General features: G+C 35.0%; 1 protein-coding gene across 1 annotated transcript in view; it reads right to left on the bottom strand.

Annotated features, from left to right (window-relative positions):
• The window catches only part of CSMD1 (CUB and Sushi multiple domains 1), a gene marked incomplete at both ends in the record, with an annotated part of 1064284 nt that overhangs the window by 243098 nt on the left and 801301 nt on the right, over positions 1-19885 (bottom strand). Inside the window, 3 exons of the mRNA XM_082048870.1 lie at positions 1288-1476; positions 11422-11609; positions 17418-17556. Coding sequence (XP_081904996.1) covers positions 1288-1476; positions 11422-11609; positions 17418-17556 — 516 coding nt within the window. The remainder of the gene's footprint in view (positions 1-1287; positions 1477-11421; positions 11610-17417; positions 17557-19885) is intronic.

Below are 19885 nucleotides of genomic sequence, written 5' to 3'. Positions count from 1 at the left end.
TTGATTAAAAAAGGCAATTGAAATCAATTGTTTGCTTCTGTCCTTGCAAAGGAGGAACAAGTTGTAATGCTTACAAAGTGAATGAGTTTGAATGGTAGATTAGTTTGCTTTGTAGTAATAAAGAGCTTTTAATTATATAATAATCGTTTGGTAGCTTATATGTTTTGTACATGAGGTCAGAAGGCTATAGTGAGAATTAGAAGCCTGAATGAAAATAACTGCTCAGATTTAACAAAACAGTTTAAAACAGAGTTAGAAACTAAAATACTTTGCTGAATCTAAGTTTGCCCTTTGGCATTCCACTGTAGTCAATTAAAACCTTGGACCCGAAAAAGGAGTCGCAAATTCACTAATGTAAGTAATTCACAAAAACAAGAGCCTTTATTGGTATAGGCTTGGGTCTTCTCCCTTCACACGCGGATCTTTCACAACTGCCTTAGAACACAGTTATATCTCAACAAGAAAGAAGCCTGATCAAGACTAACGTGCTTTTAAAGGAAATAATTTAGCAGTCAGAAGGGATACATAGGAAGTTTTAGCAGAAAGTTTAATGAAAGGAGATTATGGACAATTTTCAGAGAAGCTGGGTTCTATCCCTATTGAAATACTTAGCTACATTTGGGCATTATATTCTGCAGTTTCTGTCAGAGAGATTTTGTGGCAACTACACAAGCATTCCACAATAAAACGCTAGCTGATTCTGTGTTTCATAGAAAAATAACTTAGAAAAAAATAATTATAAAAAAAGAGCACGGAAATATTGGTTACTACAGTTTAGCATTTAAAAAAATGTTTCATGAAAGCACATGCCCCAAATCAATCAATGAACAAACCAAATTTCAAAACAAAACTATGTCAGTAAAATTAATTACATAGGCTTTTAATGATCTGTTTTGGTAGTGAGTATTCTAAATTTTGAGCTATCATTTAGGTATTTAGCATTTTAAGTTTAAACAGTAAGTTAAACGTATTTGCTTTGCTTTGAAAATATTAGATGTATGGCACCATTTTCATTCACAGTTGAGCAGTGGCACCCTGTGAGAATTCTGATTTTTCTGTTACTGAATACATGCCTATAAATTTCACTGTACATTGCAGTACGTGACAGAAAGTTGATACAGAGATGTAAAGTATACCTTTTATTAACAGTAAAATAATTTTTGAAACGTATGGATCTTGGTGTAATTGAAGGGGGGTAGTAGCAATTATAAGTTTGATTAGTTCTTGAATATAGGATGTTGATTTTCTTGGAGTTTAAAGCTGCCATCTGAAGAACTGGGCACTTACCATCACAGCTGGGTAACGCATGATTCCACTGATGGTTTCTTTCACATACGAGTGGTTCTTCATCACTCAGTGTATATCCTGGATCACAGCTAAAAGTTACTGTAGAGCGGATATTGAAATTGTTACCATGGCGATGACCATTCACAGGAATCCCTGGGTCGAGGCAGGAATCTGATTCCAGAGTAAGACCTGAAACACAAAGATTTTATTTGTTTATTTATTTTTTACGATAGTAAACTGAAAAAATACCAAACAAAACACAAATTAAGTAAGACAGGAAGAAGAAAGAGCCCCAAGAAGATACTTGTTAGCATTGCCTAAGAACTGAGGTAGGCTATAAAGCACTTTCTCTAGCTGTTCTCACTGACTTGGACCACAGGTTTTTGATTTTCAGACTCATAGAACAGAGAAGCCCAAATGAACTAGAAAAAGATTAGACCTGTAAAGTATATTTTATCAAACAATGAAAAAAAAAAAAATAAAAGAGACAACAAATGCACCAAACACATAAAACTGTGGGAAGATATTAAGGTTCAAAGTATATAAGTCATATCTGATTATTCCATTTCATCTACTCACCTTCTGATGCTGTGGGACAACGCAACTTTCCTTTGTGGTAGTAACAGTTATTTGACTTAGCAAAAAGCAGCATTGAAAAACTGCAATTGGTGAACTCAGAAACTACTTGTTAACTCCTACAGATACTATCCTATGAATCCAAAACAACGAACACAGCTCGCACAGTTACTGTAAGCTTATAACTTTTACTTTATTAAATATTAAGTATTTTATTTTAAATATAACTTTTATCTGACATAAGGAGTCATTAGCAATTATGTCTTACAGCAGAGATTGAGTAGTGTTTGGTAAATAAACCTGGAGCTATACACTGAACAAGGAAAAGAAACCCCAAATTATCAAATGGAGGCTCACTAACTGAGCATTATCCATTATGCTTATAGTGACAGCAAACAATTGTGGAACTTAATCATATAATGAGCTATAATGGATACACGCTAGGAAACAAAATAAAGACTCTGTTGGAATGAAACGAGTTTATTTTCTGTTACTATGTATTGTGGGTTGACCTTGGCTAGCTGCCAGTCCCTTACCCAGCTGCTCATTCACTACCACCCCCCACTCAACAGTACAGGGGAAGACAGAGAATAAGATGAATAAGCTCATGGACTGAAATAAAGACAGAGAGATCACTTACCAATTACCATCACAGTCAAAAAAGACTCAATCTGAGAAAATTTAATTTAATTTACTGTCAATTAAAGATAAAAAAAGGATGGTGAGAAACAAAGACAAAAAACTGAAACACTGTCACCCCTTCTTTCCAGGCTCAAGGTCACTCTTTCATTCCCAACTTCTCCATCTCCTCACCCCTCACCAAGTGGCATGGCAGGGATGGGAGATGGGGACTGTGGTCAGTCCATAACAGCTACTCTCTGCGGCTCCTTCCTCCTCACACTTTTCTGCTGCTTTAGCGTCAGTCCTTCTCACAGGCTGCAGTCCTTCAGCATGAACATGCTCCTGCGTGGGCCTGAACAGGCTGCAGGTTCCTCCACGGAATAACCACCTGCTCTGTCATGGGGCTCACCATGGGTTGCAGTGTGGATAGTCGCTTCACTGTGGTTTCTTTCATAGGCTGCAGAGGAGTATCTGCTTGGAGCACCTCCTTCTTCTCTGACCTTGGCATTTATAGGATTGTTATTCACACTTTATTTTTCTTCACTCACCTATGCAGCATTTTGCACTTTCTTAAATACGTTATCACAGAGGTGCCACCAACTTGGCTGATGGGCTCAGCTGTGCCCAGTGGTGGGTCCGCTGGAGCTGGCTGGAACCATTTGTGTTTGGCACTAGGCACCCTATGGCTTATCTTCACAAAGGTCACCCTGCAGCACACCCATAATTAACATTCTGATGCTTACATCTGTTGCAGTGTGTCATGTACATGGAAACAAGAATGATTGAGTTAGACAGATGGGGACATTGTTCAGCGGATGAGGAAACTGTTCCTTCTGCGAGAAGCTGAGCATGGCCACAGGAAAACCTTGAGAATGACAGTTGTGGTGGATAAAAAGGCAACTGAAGATATGAAGGACACGTCCAGCATGAAGCCTGCAGTAAGAAAGTAAATCTAGAAGCTGTCTGAAAACAGCAGGGAACAAACACATAGCCAAGCCTCAGAGATAACAGAGAGACACAGAGGAGACTATGTAGAGATTTTTGCAACCCCAAAAAACACTGACTTGTTAAAAAAACTGCCCACAAAGTGACAGGAAGTATATGTGTGCAGGGAGTGAACCACTTATAAATGCTTCAACATTTGTTTGCAGGCAATTATTTTGATCTACTTTCTTTTGAAAAAAATACCTGCTTTGCATCTGTTTGAATTACACTGAACATCTGAGTTTAAAATTACTTGTTGGCTTTTGAGATAAAATCTAGATGTATCCACCTCAGAACTCTGGCAGCCCTTGCATTAACCTGAGTATTTTCACATTAATCTTCACATTAATTTCAGTATTTCAGTGCTAGGTTGAAAAGAATGCTGTAAGCATGATTTCATATGGGTGATGTCATCTCTCATAGATGCTGTGAAAGCCTTGAACAAGATTAGTTCTCTGGAGGTCTTTAAAGATTTTATGTGCTTCCTCACAGCTGACCTGAATTTCTAGCATGACTCAAGTCTACTTTTTGCCAAAGAAGTTCCTTCCTCAAAGCCAACTGCTGACAGCACAAAATTCTCTGTAGCAGAGTGTGTTGCACATTTATTAAGTCCTTAGGCCTCTAAACACATCCTGAAGGTGCTGGACCTCTAAACTGCCTATATAACTGTTTCTGTGGAAGCTATAGTCTCAGTTTTCTGCTTTTACCCTGTTTTATTTATCCAGGAGTACCACACAATCCTAGGAATGAAGTAGAAGCAGTTCAAGGATAAGGAAAAAAAAAGTATTTTGTAAGTAAAGATTTTAAAATCATAGATACGAGAGTTGGAAGCAGGACTAGAAACAAAAATATCATAAATAATGACTATGGCTTGCACAGAGAAATATTCCCTGTAGCCTCCAGCTATTCTTATATCTCAGTTAGAATTCAGATTTGAAAGCTTATGATGTAGTTTTCATGAGGTATCCCTGCCATACTTAAATTCTAGATGAGTAAGTTTCTTGTAGTAGACTTCACTGCTTGCTTTTCATGTAAATGTGCCATGTTAGCTGACACGGTGCACTTTTAGATTCCCTTGACCTGGCTTAAATTTCTTAATATAGATGCAAAGAACCCTTTTAAGTATATAATATTCTGCACTGTATGTGCCCTAAATAAACATTAATTATGTATGAAATCTTAACTTTGATGCACATTAGTTGTTTTTTTGTTTTTTTTTTTTTTCAGACAAACTATACTTCCTGTTTTGGGGTATGTCAGAGTAGAAGAAGTCCACAGTAGCGCTCTTAAAATTCCTCCCTCTTAGGGCACCCTTCCACCCCTGCCTGCACACATCAACAGCTTTGGGATTCTGAGTCACATATAACAGGTAAACTCATCAGTTTCTTTTTGAAAATATAACTCTAGATTACATTGATTATATTGCTTCAGATTTTGCAAGGAGAACAAAAGCTGTAGGAACCCTATCAATATCCACATTACTGATTGAAATAGTGGTGTTGTATGAATAAAAAAGTCAGCTTAGGCAACAGAGCTTCATTCTCAGGGGAAAATATTCAATATGTAAGTTTTAGCAACCATAAACATAGCTGTAAAGAAATAATTTTTATTTGCTTCTTTGGACAAAGGTTGGGGTTTTTTTTCTTCCTTAATAGGAGATAACATAAGGCAAGCTTAGTAATGGGCGCTACTGAGAGTCCTGACTACAAAAAGACAATATTGAAAGATATATAAGAAATTCTGGCACCACAGTGTTAAATTTTGGGTTTATGATTGGAAAGAGTTGATTTAATACTATTCATAGCAGTTGGCTCAGTAAATATAAGATTAAAGTCTGGGTGAAAACCATGTCTTTTCTCTTTCACTCTATATAACACAACATTTCTCAAGAAGAGCATGCTCAGTAGCTCCCTTGAAAAATACTCCTTCCACTTCACTTCATATAGCTATGGGAATTAGATGAGCAGATAATTCTATCTTATAATTTAATCATTCTCTTTTCAAAGGAACATAGCAAACAATTCAAAGTAAACAGCACAAAAAATTTTGTACATCACTGAATAATTGAAAAATATGGACAGCTAGCTTCAAGAACTTAACTCTGTCAATATTTACATTTCATGAAACATTCATCAGCCTATTGTTCCAAGCTATATTAGATGCTTCATTGATTATTAAAATGCATATTTTGCAAACATTTAAAATTATAAGTGATTTTTAGAGACTGGTTTAATTAATTTGTTGCTGCAATGCGTGAAGCATACAACAGCTATACAGTTTTATATACTACATAATCAAATATATTACATATCTATACTTTGTGCTTCATGGATCAGATAGTTAAAAACATTAGAAAAATCAAATATTAAAGTGAAAGATTGCTAAGAGATTGTCTAAAGAATGCTCATTGCACAAAATGCATGAAGAAAATAAATCCAGTAAGAAAAACAGAAAGAAAACATGACTGTGTGCCATAACCACTATGCTACGCATTCATGCTAGCTATGAAGTGGTTGCTATGTTTGGCAAAGAATCTCAAAAATGTCTTGAACAATGGAAATGTTTCAGCTGGAAGCTAGAGTGCTATTCTTTGCCAACAGTATAGATTCATTCAGAACATTTATAAGGCAAATGACAAAAGCAATTTTTTGGACAGTAAGAGAATATTGCCTAATAAAAGAGCTGATCATATAGGTAGGCTTATTTTGACAATTATGGGAGAACAGTGTGGAATATCTTTGCTTTTAGAAAAGAATTTTTTATTTTTTTTTAAAGAATTGGAATACGTGCTTGCTTGTCAGAATGCAGTTCCACAAATTAGAACCAGAGGCCACACAATTAAATTAGGACAGGGCCTGTTCCCTGGGACCCATTTCAAAGCATGGTTCAGCTAAAATTTACACAGATAAAATCTTGCCCACCTTAAGAGAACAGTCTTTGGCTGAAGTTATTCCTAGAATACTTTTCTGTAATTCTTCTTCTTTTTGGTGATTTACTGAAAGTCAGAAGGTTTGAGTTTTTGCATTACCTTTTTCTCTAGAATATTTATGTTTTATGTAAACACCATATCCTTTTTTACTGTATTTGTATTTGTGCATGCTATTTCTCCTTTCCCACTTATACTTAGCATGTTTCTTTATCGAATTTGATTTTTTTTTAAATTTACTTCAACCCATTCCTTCAGTTCATCTACCTTGTTCTGAATTCTAACCCTTCCCACTGTAGTGCTTGCTATAGTTGTAGATTGGAATAATCCTCAAAATTTGTAAGTGTTCTTATTTTTATTATTATTAAAATTTTAAATAAAAATATCAGACAGTTTTGGATCTAGGCCAGATCACAGTAGGATACTTACAAATTTGAGTTAGACAGTGAACTACTAATTCCTGGCCACTCTTTGCATAAAAGTTTTCAAAATTGTTCAGAGCACCACAGAATCACATAGCAGTTTGGATTGGAAGGAACCTCCAGAGGTCACCTGGTCCAACCTCCCTGCTCAAGAAGTTTCATCTAGGGCTGGTTTCATAGGACCATGTCTGGATGCATTTTTAGTATCTCCAAGGATGGAGGTTCCACAGCTTCTCTGGGCAACATTTTCCAGTGCTCGCTGAAGTGCTTGTTGCACCCGTAATAATTTTGTCTATACCAAATTTCAATATTTTCTCTGAAGAAAATTCTAAAAGCCTTATGAATGTCAACACAGAACTGTTTCCTTCCCTTTCCATTCCCAAACCTACAAAAGCAGTTACCCTGACAAGAAAAAGATTGGTTTGACATAATCTGTTCTTATCAAATATAAATCATTTGTTCCTTATCACCTTGTTTATCAGCTTGACACTAGTATCTTTAAAGAGGCAAAACTAATGTCCTTGGTTCTTCTGGTCCTCATCATTTTTTGTTTGTTTCTTTGTTTGTTTTTCCCCTCCTTTCTTTGGAACATGTTGGCCATTCTGCAATTGTTTGAAACTTCCCTAGAGTTTTGCATTTTCAGACATAATTTTCAATGGAGAGGACGCTGCTTCTGCTTTGCCTTTAAGTATAGCATAGGGAATTTCAACAGTCCCCGATAAATAAAATATATTTAATTATCTCAATATTGTGTAATACCCTTTTTCCATATGCTGTATTCTTACTTTGTGAATGCTCACTTAATTGTGTTTAGTACATGGTCAAAATTAAGCTTTTCTGTAAGTGTTGCAAAACAGAAACAAAACTTTCAGTCTTCCCTGTGACATCTGATGTTTGCTCAGATTTTTATTAAGTACCTATTTTTTTTCCCCTTATTATGAATATATTTATAGATAGTTTTTGTTACTGTCTTTCTGTCTCTTGCTTCTGTAACAAATACGCACTTTGGATTTTCTGATTTTATCCTGAGAGATCTGTGTTATTCGTTTATGGCCATCTATATCAATATGTGACTATAGCCAACATTTACATGATTAGCTTTTTGTTTACACATCATTAAAAATTATTTTTAAATAGTTACAGAAATGGATAGTATTTTTTCTTTCTCTCCAAAAGATACAGTTTGTTGTTAGGCCTTATATCATCTGTTTTATAAATGACTTCCAGAATTCATTCCAAGAAGATCTACCTACCAATTTCTCAAGTTTGGTGAAATTTAGATTTTGGAAAACCATCAATTTGATCACAATTGGGTTGCCTCATTCTTTCACTTCTTAAGAATCATAAACTCTGCTATTTCATGAGCACTTCCACAAAAAATCACCTTTCTTATTCAGGCTTTCTATTGGTTCTTGGTGTTAGTTGAAGTAAAATCGACTGCTGAAACAAAATGTTATTCTGTAACATTCCAAATAGTTTTTCCACTGAGTGTGTTCTGCCAGTGAAAAATTTATGAAATATTTTCTTCACATCCAGACTATTCAAGAGATTTTTCTTCAAATGAAAAAGTGTAAGGAAGTATCTTTTTTCTGTGCTATCCCTGCTGAAACTGATTGTGGGTTGTCTGAATGATCTTGAAACCTTGTTAAGTCCATGAAGACTGAATATTTGTGAATCTAAAAAGTTCTTTTCCACACACCAATCTAAACAAATACCTACTTTTATAGAACTTAAATAAAGTATTACCTTTATCTTTTTTATTATTGATAACATTTCATTTAAGGAAAATCACAACACTAATTTTACTAGAGTTTTACAGTGACCTAAAAGGAAAGTTTTTACAAAAATAGGTGATCCTTGTCTTTAAATAATTTTGGAATTTTGGAATAATATGGAAGAGAATTGTAATGTTCATCAAATACACACTAATGCACATGGTAATATGGGTTGATTGCTGTCTCAACACATAACGATGATGTCTGTTCAATTTTTAAAACAAATTTTAGTATAGAAGGGAATGTTAATCCATAAAGAAACACAGTCTTTAAAAGAAATTATCTGGATTTAAGAAGTAATTGTGCAATTTCCTTTGAAAATGATCATGTTTTCTGGTTTAAGGAGAGATAAATTTAAAAATAGGTGGGTTTACATTAACCAAATCTGTGGATAAAGATATTTCTACCTGGTTTGGTTTAAGAAAAAGACTATGATTGCACAATCTACTTCACAGAATGAGGAGCTGCAAAGAAAAAGAACCAAAAACTACATAACTAGGGAAGTTGAGAAATCAGGGAGATATGAGGCAAGGTGGTCAAAAGAATATAGTTTAATTATTCTTGATAATATTGACTAATTTTTCAGTAGTTTTACTTAAAGAATATTATGGACAATTTATTATTTTTTTGGCTTAGATGCATAGGAGTTGAACTATACTATCTTCCATTAGCTATGTTAGAAGTGTCATCAAAAAGTGGAATTACAGACATTTAAGGAAGGGAATTAACAACTTACCTTAACATCTGGAGTACCTTTAACAGTTCACGTTTTCCTTAAAGCTGTATTACAGGCATATTCTAGCTTCATAGAATATTCCTGTCATCTCAGTAGCAACTCTGTATAGCTTATATTGAGCTTTTTATTTTTAGCAAGATTAAGATCCTTCCATTTCAGAGATATAGTGACTTCAAAATGGGTCCATCTTTTTGAAACACCCTGTACAACTTACGTGTCTCTGTTTATTTTGCATTTTTTTCTATAGTGTGGACATTCTGGGCTAGATTCAACTTCAGTTTAAGATGCTTCCACTGATGTGTCTGCAGGCTTGTTTGGCCTTTAAGCTCCTTTCATCATCAAAAGAGACTTGATCATCCCAGTCATGGCAAATGGGAACAATTTATTCAACAAATTTACAAGGAGATAAATCTCCGTTGCCCAAAATGTAACCTTCAGGCTCTAGACAGTTCTATGTCAACAGTTAAATTTAAATGTTTAATCTGCCAGCTGAATGTCATTCATAGTGACATAAAAGAATAGAGAAACAGCAGTCACTATCTGTAACTAAGAAAGTACATTAACTTCTTTATTAATATCAATTAAAATTCAGTTTTCAGATAACTATTTAATGGAAAATATAATTCACAAAAAAAAAAATCTCCTGAAACTGAGAACTTAAAATCATTTACTCTTTTTCTTAATTTAATCTTCTTCGTCATTTCTAAGCAAAAAGTAATACTAGCCACCCTTTTAAACATTACTTCTACAGAAAGGAAAAGATGCTTTATTCAGGGAGTCAATGTGTTCAGAAAAGCCTAAACCCCACATTTTTAGGTTTTTTAAAATTACTTTTAAGATTAGAAATGTATTAGTTTTTTATTCTGTGCATGGGAACTACATGTAAAAGAAGACAAAGATCATTTACTAGCCTTCCATCATCTTTACTTGTTAGAGTTCTAATCCAATTTGAAGGTTTAAAGTGCACTAATAAAATCTAATTCTGACATTTATCAGACTACCTAGAGTAACAGCACTAAAAATCTAGTGCTGTGTGTGAGAAAATAAATTTTTCAACAAAGATAGAAATTGAATTCGCAAACATTTTTCTAAGTAATTTCATAATTAGACCTTCTTCTTGACAGATGCAGATATTTTATTATTAACTGTTTTAAGTTTTAAGAGAACAAAAGACATCTACATGACAGAGGACTTAAAATAAAACTCAAAAATATAAATATTTAAGGACCGTGTTGCAAAATGTAGCAGCAACATTTAGATACAATACAATCAGGAAAAATCAGCATCTGCACGTAACTCATGTAGAAACCTACTTACTGTTCCTTGTATTTACAGGATTTAGCGGCCTTACATTTTACCATCCTATTGTCTGTTCAGGCATTACCACCATGTCTGAGAGAAAGCTAAAAGAAGGTACGCAGAATTTCCTAATTATGATGTAGCTATTAAATATTAGTTTAGGAACTTAGCCTAGATGCAATATGACAGCAATATACTGCAATCAGGTTAGTTTTCAGATAAGGACAATTGATAAAAACAATGTTATTTGTTTAGTAGAACCACACTAAACACATAAGGTCTCTTTATTCAGTACTTAAGTGAATACTTAAGTACTTACTATCATATAAAGATCAGTATGATTTCAGAAAGCTTAAAATATGTGATTTTATGTACCTAATTTAAAAGAAAATGCTATTATAATGATTCTGTAGTTCACATGAAGATATTAATTTTCATGCATTTACATTCTGGAATCATCATGGATAATGCTTAGTCTTGCTCAGTACTGCAAAAGTGTATTAAAACCAGAGAAAGAGAAAACGAGAGGTCAAGTTTCTAAAATTACTCTCCATTTGATTAAACACCTAGATCCATAAACATTCTGAATAACATACAAGGACTCATGAATAAAAAAATTTCAAAATAAATTAATAGTTTCAGAGCTATCCATCAGTACAGCATGGAGTAAACATAATTTGTTCTTATAGAAACACAATTACTGAAGTTTCTTTCTTCACATTCATTTGCTCGTTTTCAAATTGAATGTTATTTTGAAAATTAAATAAGAATCTATCAGAGGAATATCAGACTTACTCTCGTAGTGAATCAGGAAACCAATGCTGGAACGACTGTTGTCTGTAGTGAACAGCAGATACATGTAATTTCCAGTACTGATAAGGAACTGGGGTGCTTGTGTTCCATGATATTCCCCAATTAATGGTGATGAGTTAGCTGGCCCATCTCTGACTTCCAAAGTATCATAATTAACTTCAGTCTGAAATCTGAAAAGGAACATGTAATCGGCTGGTAGGTAGAGAAATGGTATTATTTTCTTTGACTCTTAGAAATGCAACCCATGTGTAACTAATTAAGAATAACATACATAGCCATCAGTGTATCACTGAGGATAACAACTAAGGCAGGTTTTATGCATCTCTTTCCTTGTCTTTGTTGTGTCTGTTATCATACAAAATTTATAAAGGATGTAATATACTTCAAATCAACCACATAACTGTACTTCAGAAAGACATTTAGTGGGGAATCTGGGTACAAAAATGCAAATTTTCTCAAAAAAAACTGCATTATAAAGATGCAAGAAATTTCTTACCCTCAAACTAAATAACAGTTGGACATCCTAGGAACATCTTTAATAATGGTCCATTATTTCATCTCAATAATTTCATTATTTGTTATTTGCTATTTCATAAAAGCTGTTTTACATATTCAACTGTTTGATATTTTTTATCCAAATATTTTTTTCTAACGTAGGTTACTACTTTACTTCTAAATAATTATTTTTGTCCGATGAAGTCAAGCAGTACAAAAATACTGAACTTCAATCAGCACTCATTTTGAAATTTGTTATAATAAGCAGAATTCCTTAGTTTACCTCAAAGTGTCAAGGAAACAGATAATATAGACAAGAATGGAAAAAGAGAAGGAGACTGAGATAGTTGATTTAAAAGAAAAAACAACTTTAAAATCAACAGCAGAATCAATGTCTCTGTCAATCACTAAACCACATCACATTTCTCCAGTTCATAAAGGATGTCTATGTGTGCAGTCATCCACTACTAGTTGCTCTTAAACAGCCCAAATCTGCTCTTTCTCTAGATGGCATTTTTCACATCAGATGCAGTTTGTGATTACATCAGATACTCCTGCAAACTGCAGCATCTAAACAATGGACTCATCAGTTTTCCTGTCAACAAAGTTTGTGCTGTTACAGAGATGTCTATAGTGGTCTAAATACATTTGCCTACAAATCCAATTTTCTTATTTTCATAAGATGGTAACCTTTCAGAAATGCATGTGATCTGAGATTTTCTCTTCTTTTCCCATAAGGCCTATTAGTTCAACTTCTGAGAGCAACAAACTCCATCCCTATGCTATAGAACACTTTTTTCAAAGTGAATGCTCCTAAGCTGTCTTGACAATATGAGACATGTTTAGTGGATTTGGACATAAGAAACTTGTCTTCTATTATTGAAGAAAACTGTGAATTATCAAATATTTGGAAAAGGGGAAATATATGGGACATTTCTTCAAAGTGTAAATAAACTTTATACTTCGCTAGGTAATGATGACAGAATGAATGCATTCCCCAGCAAGGCCATTATATTTTACAAACCAATTATCATTGGTCGTGTAAAACCATCTTCACAGACACATCAGTATCTGTAACAGCAAGTTTGGGATTAGCAAGTATTTAATAGTCTCTATAGTTTGCATGATTCCCTGGAAACAAAAGCACATTCAGAAATGGGAAAGTGTTTGCTTAACAATCAGAGCTAATGAATGCTTAGAAACTGACTTAGGCCCTTCATATTGTTCCTTCCTCCTCACAGAGGAAATTCTCTAGATTTACGGTGCTTTCAACCAAGCTACCTTCTCTATTTGGATACCTTGGCTAAAATCCAGATGACTGCTTCCACTGATATCTGTTCCAATCTGACAGTGGAATACAGGGCTGTGAAGGCTTGCTAATACATTAAGCATTTTCAGAACAGTTCCTGGCAGTGAAGCCAGCTAGCATGGAAGGGCTTGTATCCATACTATTAAATACATCCTTTGGCCTCTTTGGAGATATTATTCAAATTTCCTATTATGAATGCTTACTTGCCCACACTGACTCCTGACCATGCTTGATAATTATTTGGGAGAATGCTAGTTGGCAAGCCCAAGAAGTATGTTAGAGATTATTTCAAGTATTTCAACTATTTTAATTGTACAAATACATGAGTTCTTGTGTCTGGGAAGGTTCTCTGGTTTTGTTTAATTTAACAAAATAGACAGTCACAGAGGGCATCACTAAAGTACTGGACAGTTTTTCAGTACCTTTCAATAATTTGAGAGATTACACATTGATTTACACTGCAGCAGAACAAGGAAAATAAATAACACTAGGTTGGCTTAAATACTTTATTTGCACTCATAATTAATGGACTCAAGATCAATAATTCAACAGTTCAATTATTTTGACAGTCATGTTTGGGAGAGAAACTAATTAGGAATAAAGTCCTCCCAGCCAGCAATTGAAGATTTCTTAGCAGGGTGGTATGACAACAGGGAGTTGCAAATTCTTGCTGGAGACAGAAGAATTAAAATAACTACTACAGGAATTGCTACCTATTACAACGATCCTTATTCCCAGTAGGTTCTCGTTCATCTCAAACTTAGAAATTTACTTCTAGTTCAACTGTATGGTTTTTAGGGTTTAGGAGAGGGGCGTGTGCGGGGGTTTTTTGGGATTGGGTTTTTTTTGCAATCTTTGCACTGTCACCAAAATGATAAATCGAGATAATTTATTATTGGAAGTTCTGTGTCCTTACTGAACGTACTTAATTAATTAATTACTTTTTGTGTTTGTTTGTTTTTTTTTTTTTTTTAAACTTCATTAGCATACTTACGTTAGTAAAAGGTAGGACATTCTGCAAATGTTCACAAAGAATTTTAAATGTACTTCAATAATACTATGTTATAACATCCTTCATATATAGTTAGATAGGTTTAGAAAGAGAAAGTTTGTTTTATACACTATGCATCAATATTCAAAGTACCAAAAATCTCCCAGTCAGACATTACCCTTCTAGCCCCTTTTTTATGGCTTGAATCAGTTAGATTTTACTTTTTGGTTACCCTTCCAGGCCTTAGTCATGATCTGAAATGCAAAAGTTTTGATGTAAAATGTTCATAGGGTTACTCAGTCCTTTGCTGCTATTTCTGGAAAGCTTATAAGTATCCAGTGTGTTTAATGGTAACATTGTTTTGTAAGTGAAACATTTAGGAAAAGGAGACAGAATCCTTCTTCTAATAATGCTGATATAAATCTGGAGTAGATTAATTGACTGTCTGCTGTACTTTAAAAATTATGCATGATCAGAATTCTCAATTTTTTTAGCTGGGTAAACTCCACGTTCTTACTTCATTTAATTGCAATTCAATTTGTACAGAAAGCTCTAGAATTCTCTCAGCAGAATATGCGTGTGCATCTGTCTAAAATTCAGTAAACTCAATTCTTAAACTGGACCATATGTCACAGGAGAGTATGTTTCCCATTAATGTCCTCAGAAATTTAGTGGTCATACTGTTAAGGTCATAGTCAGTCATCCAACCATCTGCAGCTTCAGGCAATATATTTCCGTTTATAAAATTAAAATGTGCCATCTTACAACTAATATGGCTGTTTGCTTTAACTGCATTTAGGAAAACATCCCTGAACCCCAGGCTTCTGGTGATTAATTAAAAAAAAAAAAATAGCTGGCAAATAAATATAATCTCCTAATTCATATATTAAGTCTTTAATGAGAAAAACAAAACAAAACAAAACAAAAAACACCACAACATAAAATTCTGGAAGTTCCTGCTGAATGCAATGAAACCAAACAGCTTTTTGTTTCTATAAGAACTAACTTGCATTTTGAAAACTCGGTTAACTATATCCAACATATTTCTATGCCTTCTGACGCTATCAAAAAATTTAGGTTTCTGAGATAGGGTTTATTTTACAAAAGCTGTATTGAAACTTCCTCTGCATATCATATTTATCCATGCTTCCACTACTGCTACACTTGGTTGTAGTTTTCATAGTGGGCATCCAGTATGCAATTCCTTAGATCTCCATGAAAGACTTAAAAAGATCTTGTTCCTAAAGTGCATAGATGTTAAAAGAACAGTTACAGGCAACTTCCAGTTGTTCAGTGATCTCATCTTTGTATTCACTCAGGTTTCCCAGGTGAATGCTGTCTACTTCTGGTGACTTACTGTTCACCTTGTTGTATGTGCCACCACCCCTATCGATGGCACTTCAGCCTGACACATATATTCCAGTGAGTTCCCCAAAATGCAGAAGGTTGTGAATGTTAAGTTTACATAAGTGCAAGAGGGAAACAAACAAATCAGTGGAAGAAACTCACTAAGCACATTAAACAAAACACCTTTCAGTTCAGGAATGTGCTCAGTTGCAAACTGGAGTAGTACTTAGAGGAAATATCAGATACACTTATCTAGTCCTCTCACTCTTCCCTACAATTCTGCATTTTCGTGTCTGTGAGGAACACAATATAAATATATATATATATATATCTATATAAATCTTTGATTCAACCCAGTAACAGTGATTTTTATTATACATTCTTCTGTATTTCTCTTCATTAATTTTCATCCTTTTTCATTTCTGCTCTTAGAAATAGAAGTCTGAATGACTCTGACAAATTTTGCTCATCACTGTTTACTCCATGCAAAGGTGAAAGTAGACACAGATTATTGCCTCCCCATGGGTAACAGTGGAATACAGAAATGCAGTAAAATAGAAGTCATTGCAGCCTACCTCCAGGTGCTGTCCTTTGCATCTTTTTGTCAAATGGAGTATTCAGTGGGATATTAGTATCTAGATCAAACACCTAAACAAATGGATTTTTTTTACTAATTTACAAACATGCTTGAAGGGTGGAGATTATTTAAATTTTCTTTTCATCTTTTAAGCATATTTGTAAAAAAAAAAAAAAATCACGATTTTGTTAAACACTCATGTGGTGAGACAGAAGTACTAATTGAGGTCACATGATTACAAAAATATTAGACATGCTGCAGTTCGCATTCCTTGTGTCTAAATGCACCTTCACTACCTCCTAACTCCACATGAGGTAGAATAGGCTGAAAATTACCTTGATAAGTAGCTATGCTGTGCTTGACGCACCCCAGGACATGGCTGGACCTTTTGGCTGCCAGGGCAAACTGTCAACTCATATTCAACTTGCCATCAACCCAACCCCCCAGATATTTTTCATGGGGCTGTTCTCCAGCCTCCTATCTCCCAATTTGTATGAATAACCAGGATTGCCTCCTCCCAGCACTTGCTCTTTTTAAATTTCATGTAGTTGGTGATTGCCCAGCTCTCCAGCCTATACAGATCTCCCTGTAAGGCCTCTTTACCTTCAAGGGAGTGCACAGTTCCTCCTAGTTTAGTGTTGTTGGCAAACTTACTTAATGTACATTTGATTTCTGCATCCAGATCATTTATAAAACATTAAAGAGCACTGGCCCTATAACTGATCCCTGGGGAACCCCACTGCTGACTGGCTGCAAGCCTGATGTAACCCCACTTAACCACAACTCTTTGAGGCTAACCCATCAGCCATTTTCTCCCTTACCATATTATGCATTTATCTAGCTGTGTAATGTATGTTTCATCAGAAAAAAATCTTAATGGGAAAAAAAAAATATATCTAACACACAATACTCAGAACTTTTTTTCACTTCCCCCCGCCCCCCCACCCTAGGAAAATCATGCTCTCTTATAGAAAGATCTGGTCATCATCAGGGACCATAGTTGTTGAATACAAAAGTAGTCAAAAGACCTAAAGATATCCCTATTTATGTGCTCAGAGGTAGACATTTAATGCAAATTGTTAAAACATAAATAAAGACAATGTAAATACAATTTTAAACCTTCATTTTCTTCTTGAGGAATAGTATTGTAACTGTTGCATCTCAATGTCTTTTTCTAGTTTGGGTTCTTAAGGAATATTTTTCTTCTTCAATGTTAAATATTTGTGCTCATACATGTTGTTTGACTTTATGATTCTCACCTGTCAAAAGTGATCTTAATGGAATGTCCTGGTCTTGCTTCAATCACCCATTCACAATTAAGTGAGTCCTTATAATATCCTGGCCACCCTGGTGGTAAGATAACACCACTTGATGCTGTCAAATGTCCACCACACGGTGCTGAAAGCAAAAAGCATGTATACTCATATCATAGACAGTACTTCTAATACAATATTATACATTAAAAGAACATATAAAAATAAATTAAAAAGCAGAGAAAAATGAGTTTAATCTAGAACACATCTAAATTTTCTACATTATGTTATGAGCACTTTGTTTTCTTCAGAACCATAAGTTCTGCAATATATCTTATCATACCTTATTACTTGATACATATCTTAGCACACAGAGCATGACACTTGATTCTGCCAATTTCTTCTGTTGAAACGCACATTATCTCATTAAAATATATATATATCTATATATATATATAATCATTTTAGCTCTAGTATGATTCCATATGGGGAATAGTATGGGGAAATATGAGACAAATTGTTCCACATAAATTTTGGTTAATTATTTTCATTGTACTATGTTGTCTAACACCTTTTTGAGTAATCATTCAACTCAGAGAAACTGATTGTTGTAAATATTCCATTGAATCTTGGAATGGTTGAACGTGGAAGGGACCTCTGGAAATCATTTAGTCCTTCTCCTGCTCAATAGAGCAAATTGAACAGGACTATGTCCAGTCAGGATCATGCCCTCTCTCCAAAGGCAGACACTCCACAGACTCTCTGGGCAATCTGTTCCAGTGTTTGATCACTCTCATAGTGAAAGTTTTTTCTTATGTTTCAATTTCTTGTATTTCAGTTTGTGTTCATTGTCTTCTGTCCTTTCACTGGACATCCCTGAGAAAAGTCTGGATCCATCTTCTTCACAGTATCCTATCAGGTATTTATACACATTGACAGGGTCCTTCCTGAGCCCTGAGCCTTTCCTTATCCAGTCTAGACAATCCCAGTTATCTCAGCCTTTTTTTGTACGAGACATCCTCCAAGTCCTTAATCAGCTTTGTGGCCCTTCACTGGACTCACTGCAATATGTTCATGTCTCTCTTGTAATGGTGATTTTAGGACTGCACACGGCACTTCAAATGTAGTCTCACCAATGCTGAATAAAGGGGAAGGACCTGTCGTTTCCTCTCAGCCTGCAGACTTCTTCATAGTGCACTTTGCCCAAGGATTCAGATCATTATTGAAGATTTTAAATAGTATTGGACCCAGTATTGACCCTTGGGATCACCACTACAGACTAGCCTCCAGTTGGACTTCGTGCCACTGACCACAGTCTATGAGCCCAACAGTTTAGTGAGATTTCAGTCCACCTCAGTGTTCACTTCTCTAGTCCATACGTCATCAGTTTGTCTATGAGAATCTTATATGGTACAGTGCCAAACACATTACTAAAACTGAGATTAAAAATATCCATTGCTCTCCCCTCACCAATAAGGCCAGTCATCTCAATGTAAAAGGGTATCAGTTTGGTCAGGCATGATTATGCCTTCATAAATCCATGATGACTGCTCCCAGTCACCATATTGTTCTTTATTATTTGGAAGTGGTTTCCACCTTTCCCAGTGATTGAAGCAAGACCTGCAGTTCCTCATATCTTCCTCCTTTCCTCCCCTGAAGATAGGAATTTGCTTTCTTCTAGTATTCAGGAACCTCTCTGGTTTAAATGACCCCCCCAAGATGATTGAGAGTGGCCTTGCGATGTCATTGGCTGGTTTCCTCAGACTTCTTGGATGCATCCTATCAGGGTCTTTCTTGAATGTCAAATTTGTTTCAATGTTCTCTAACTTGATGCTCCTCCAGAAAAGGAGAAAAAGTATTGCTACAGGACTACGAAAGCAACAGGGCTAGACGGGGAGTATTTTACAAATCAGAATCAGAGGACTTTGGTGCAGGATTAAACAACAGCAGAAATGATTGATCATATTTTGGGAAACATAAGTCTCTTAAAAAAAAAAAAAAGCTGTCACAGCACAAGGCTTTAGGATGTTATATTTTACCAAAGGCTATGGAGCAGTCTGAAACAGAAAGGTTTCAAGGGCCTTGTAAATTTATCCTTTGTATTACCCTCAAGTAGTCAGTGGTATCATTATGAGCAAATTCCATTTTGCAGTGCAGGAAATCTAGACACTTTTCTTCGGTTTCTCTAAGTAGTGATAAGCAAACCTATTATGCCATATGGAAATGAACAGTAACATGTATTTTTGAGTAGTAAATTAATGTTCCTGGTTTTGATTCAATGTTTTTAACAAAAGAAAGAAAAATGAACTCAGAGAGTTTATTTGATTTCATTCATGAGCTGCACTTGTCTCAGGGAAGTTCTTCCAGACTTAAGAAAATGGGAGAAAAAAAAAAACCACAAAACATGAAACATACAGACTGAATTGTCTATGGGGCAAAAGGTTTGGCCAGGAAAATGGCATTTACATAACAAG

Source organism: Streptopelia decaocto (genome assembly GCF_964273445.1).
Source record: "Streptopelia decaocto genome assembly, chromosome: 3".
In the NCBI taxonomy this organism is placed as follows: domain Eukaryota; kingdom Metazoa; phylum Chordata; class Aves; order Columbiformes; family Columbidae; genus Streptopelia; species Streptopelia decaocto.
Note: the sequence above shows the minus strand (reverse complement) of the source record. Positions and strands in the feature narration are given on the sequence as shown.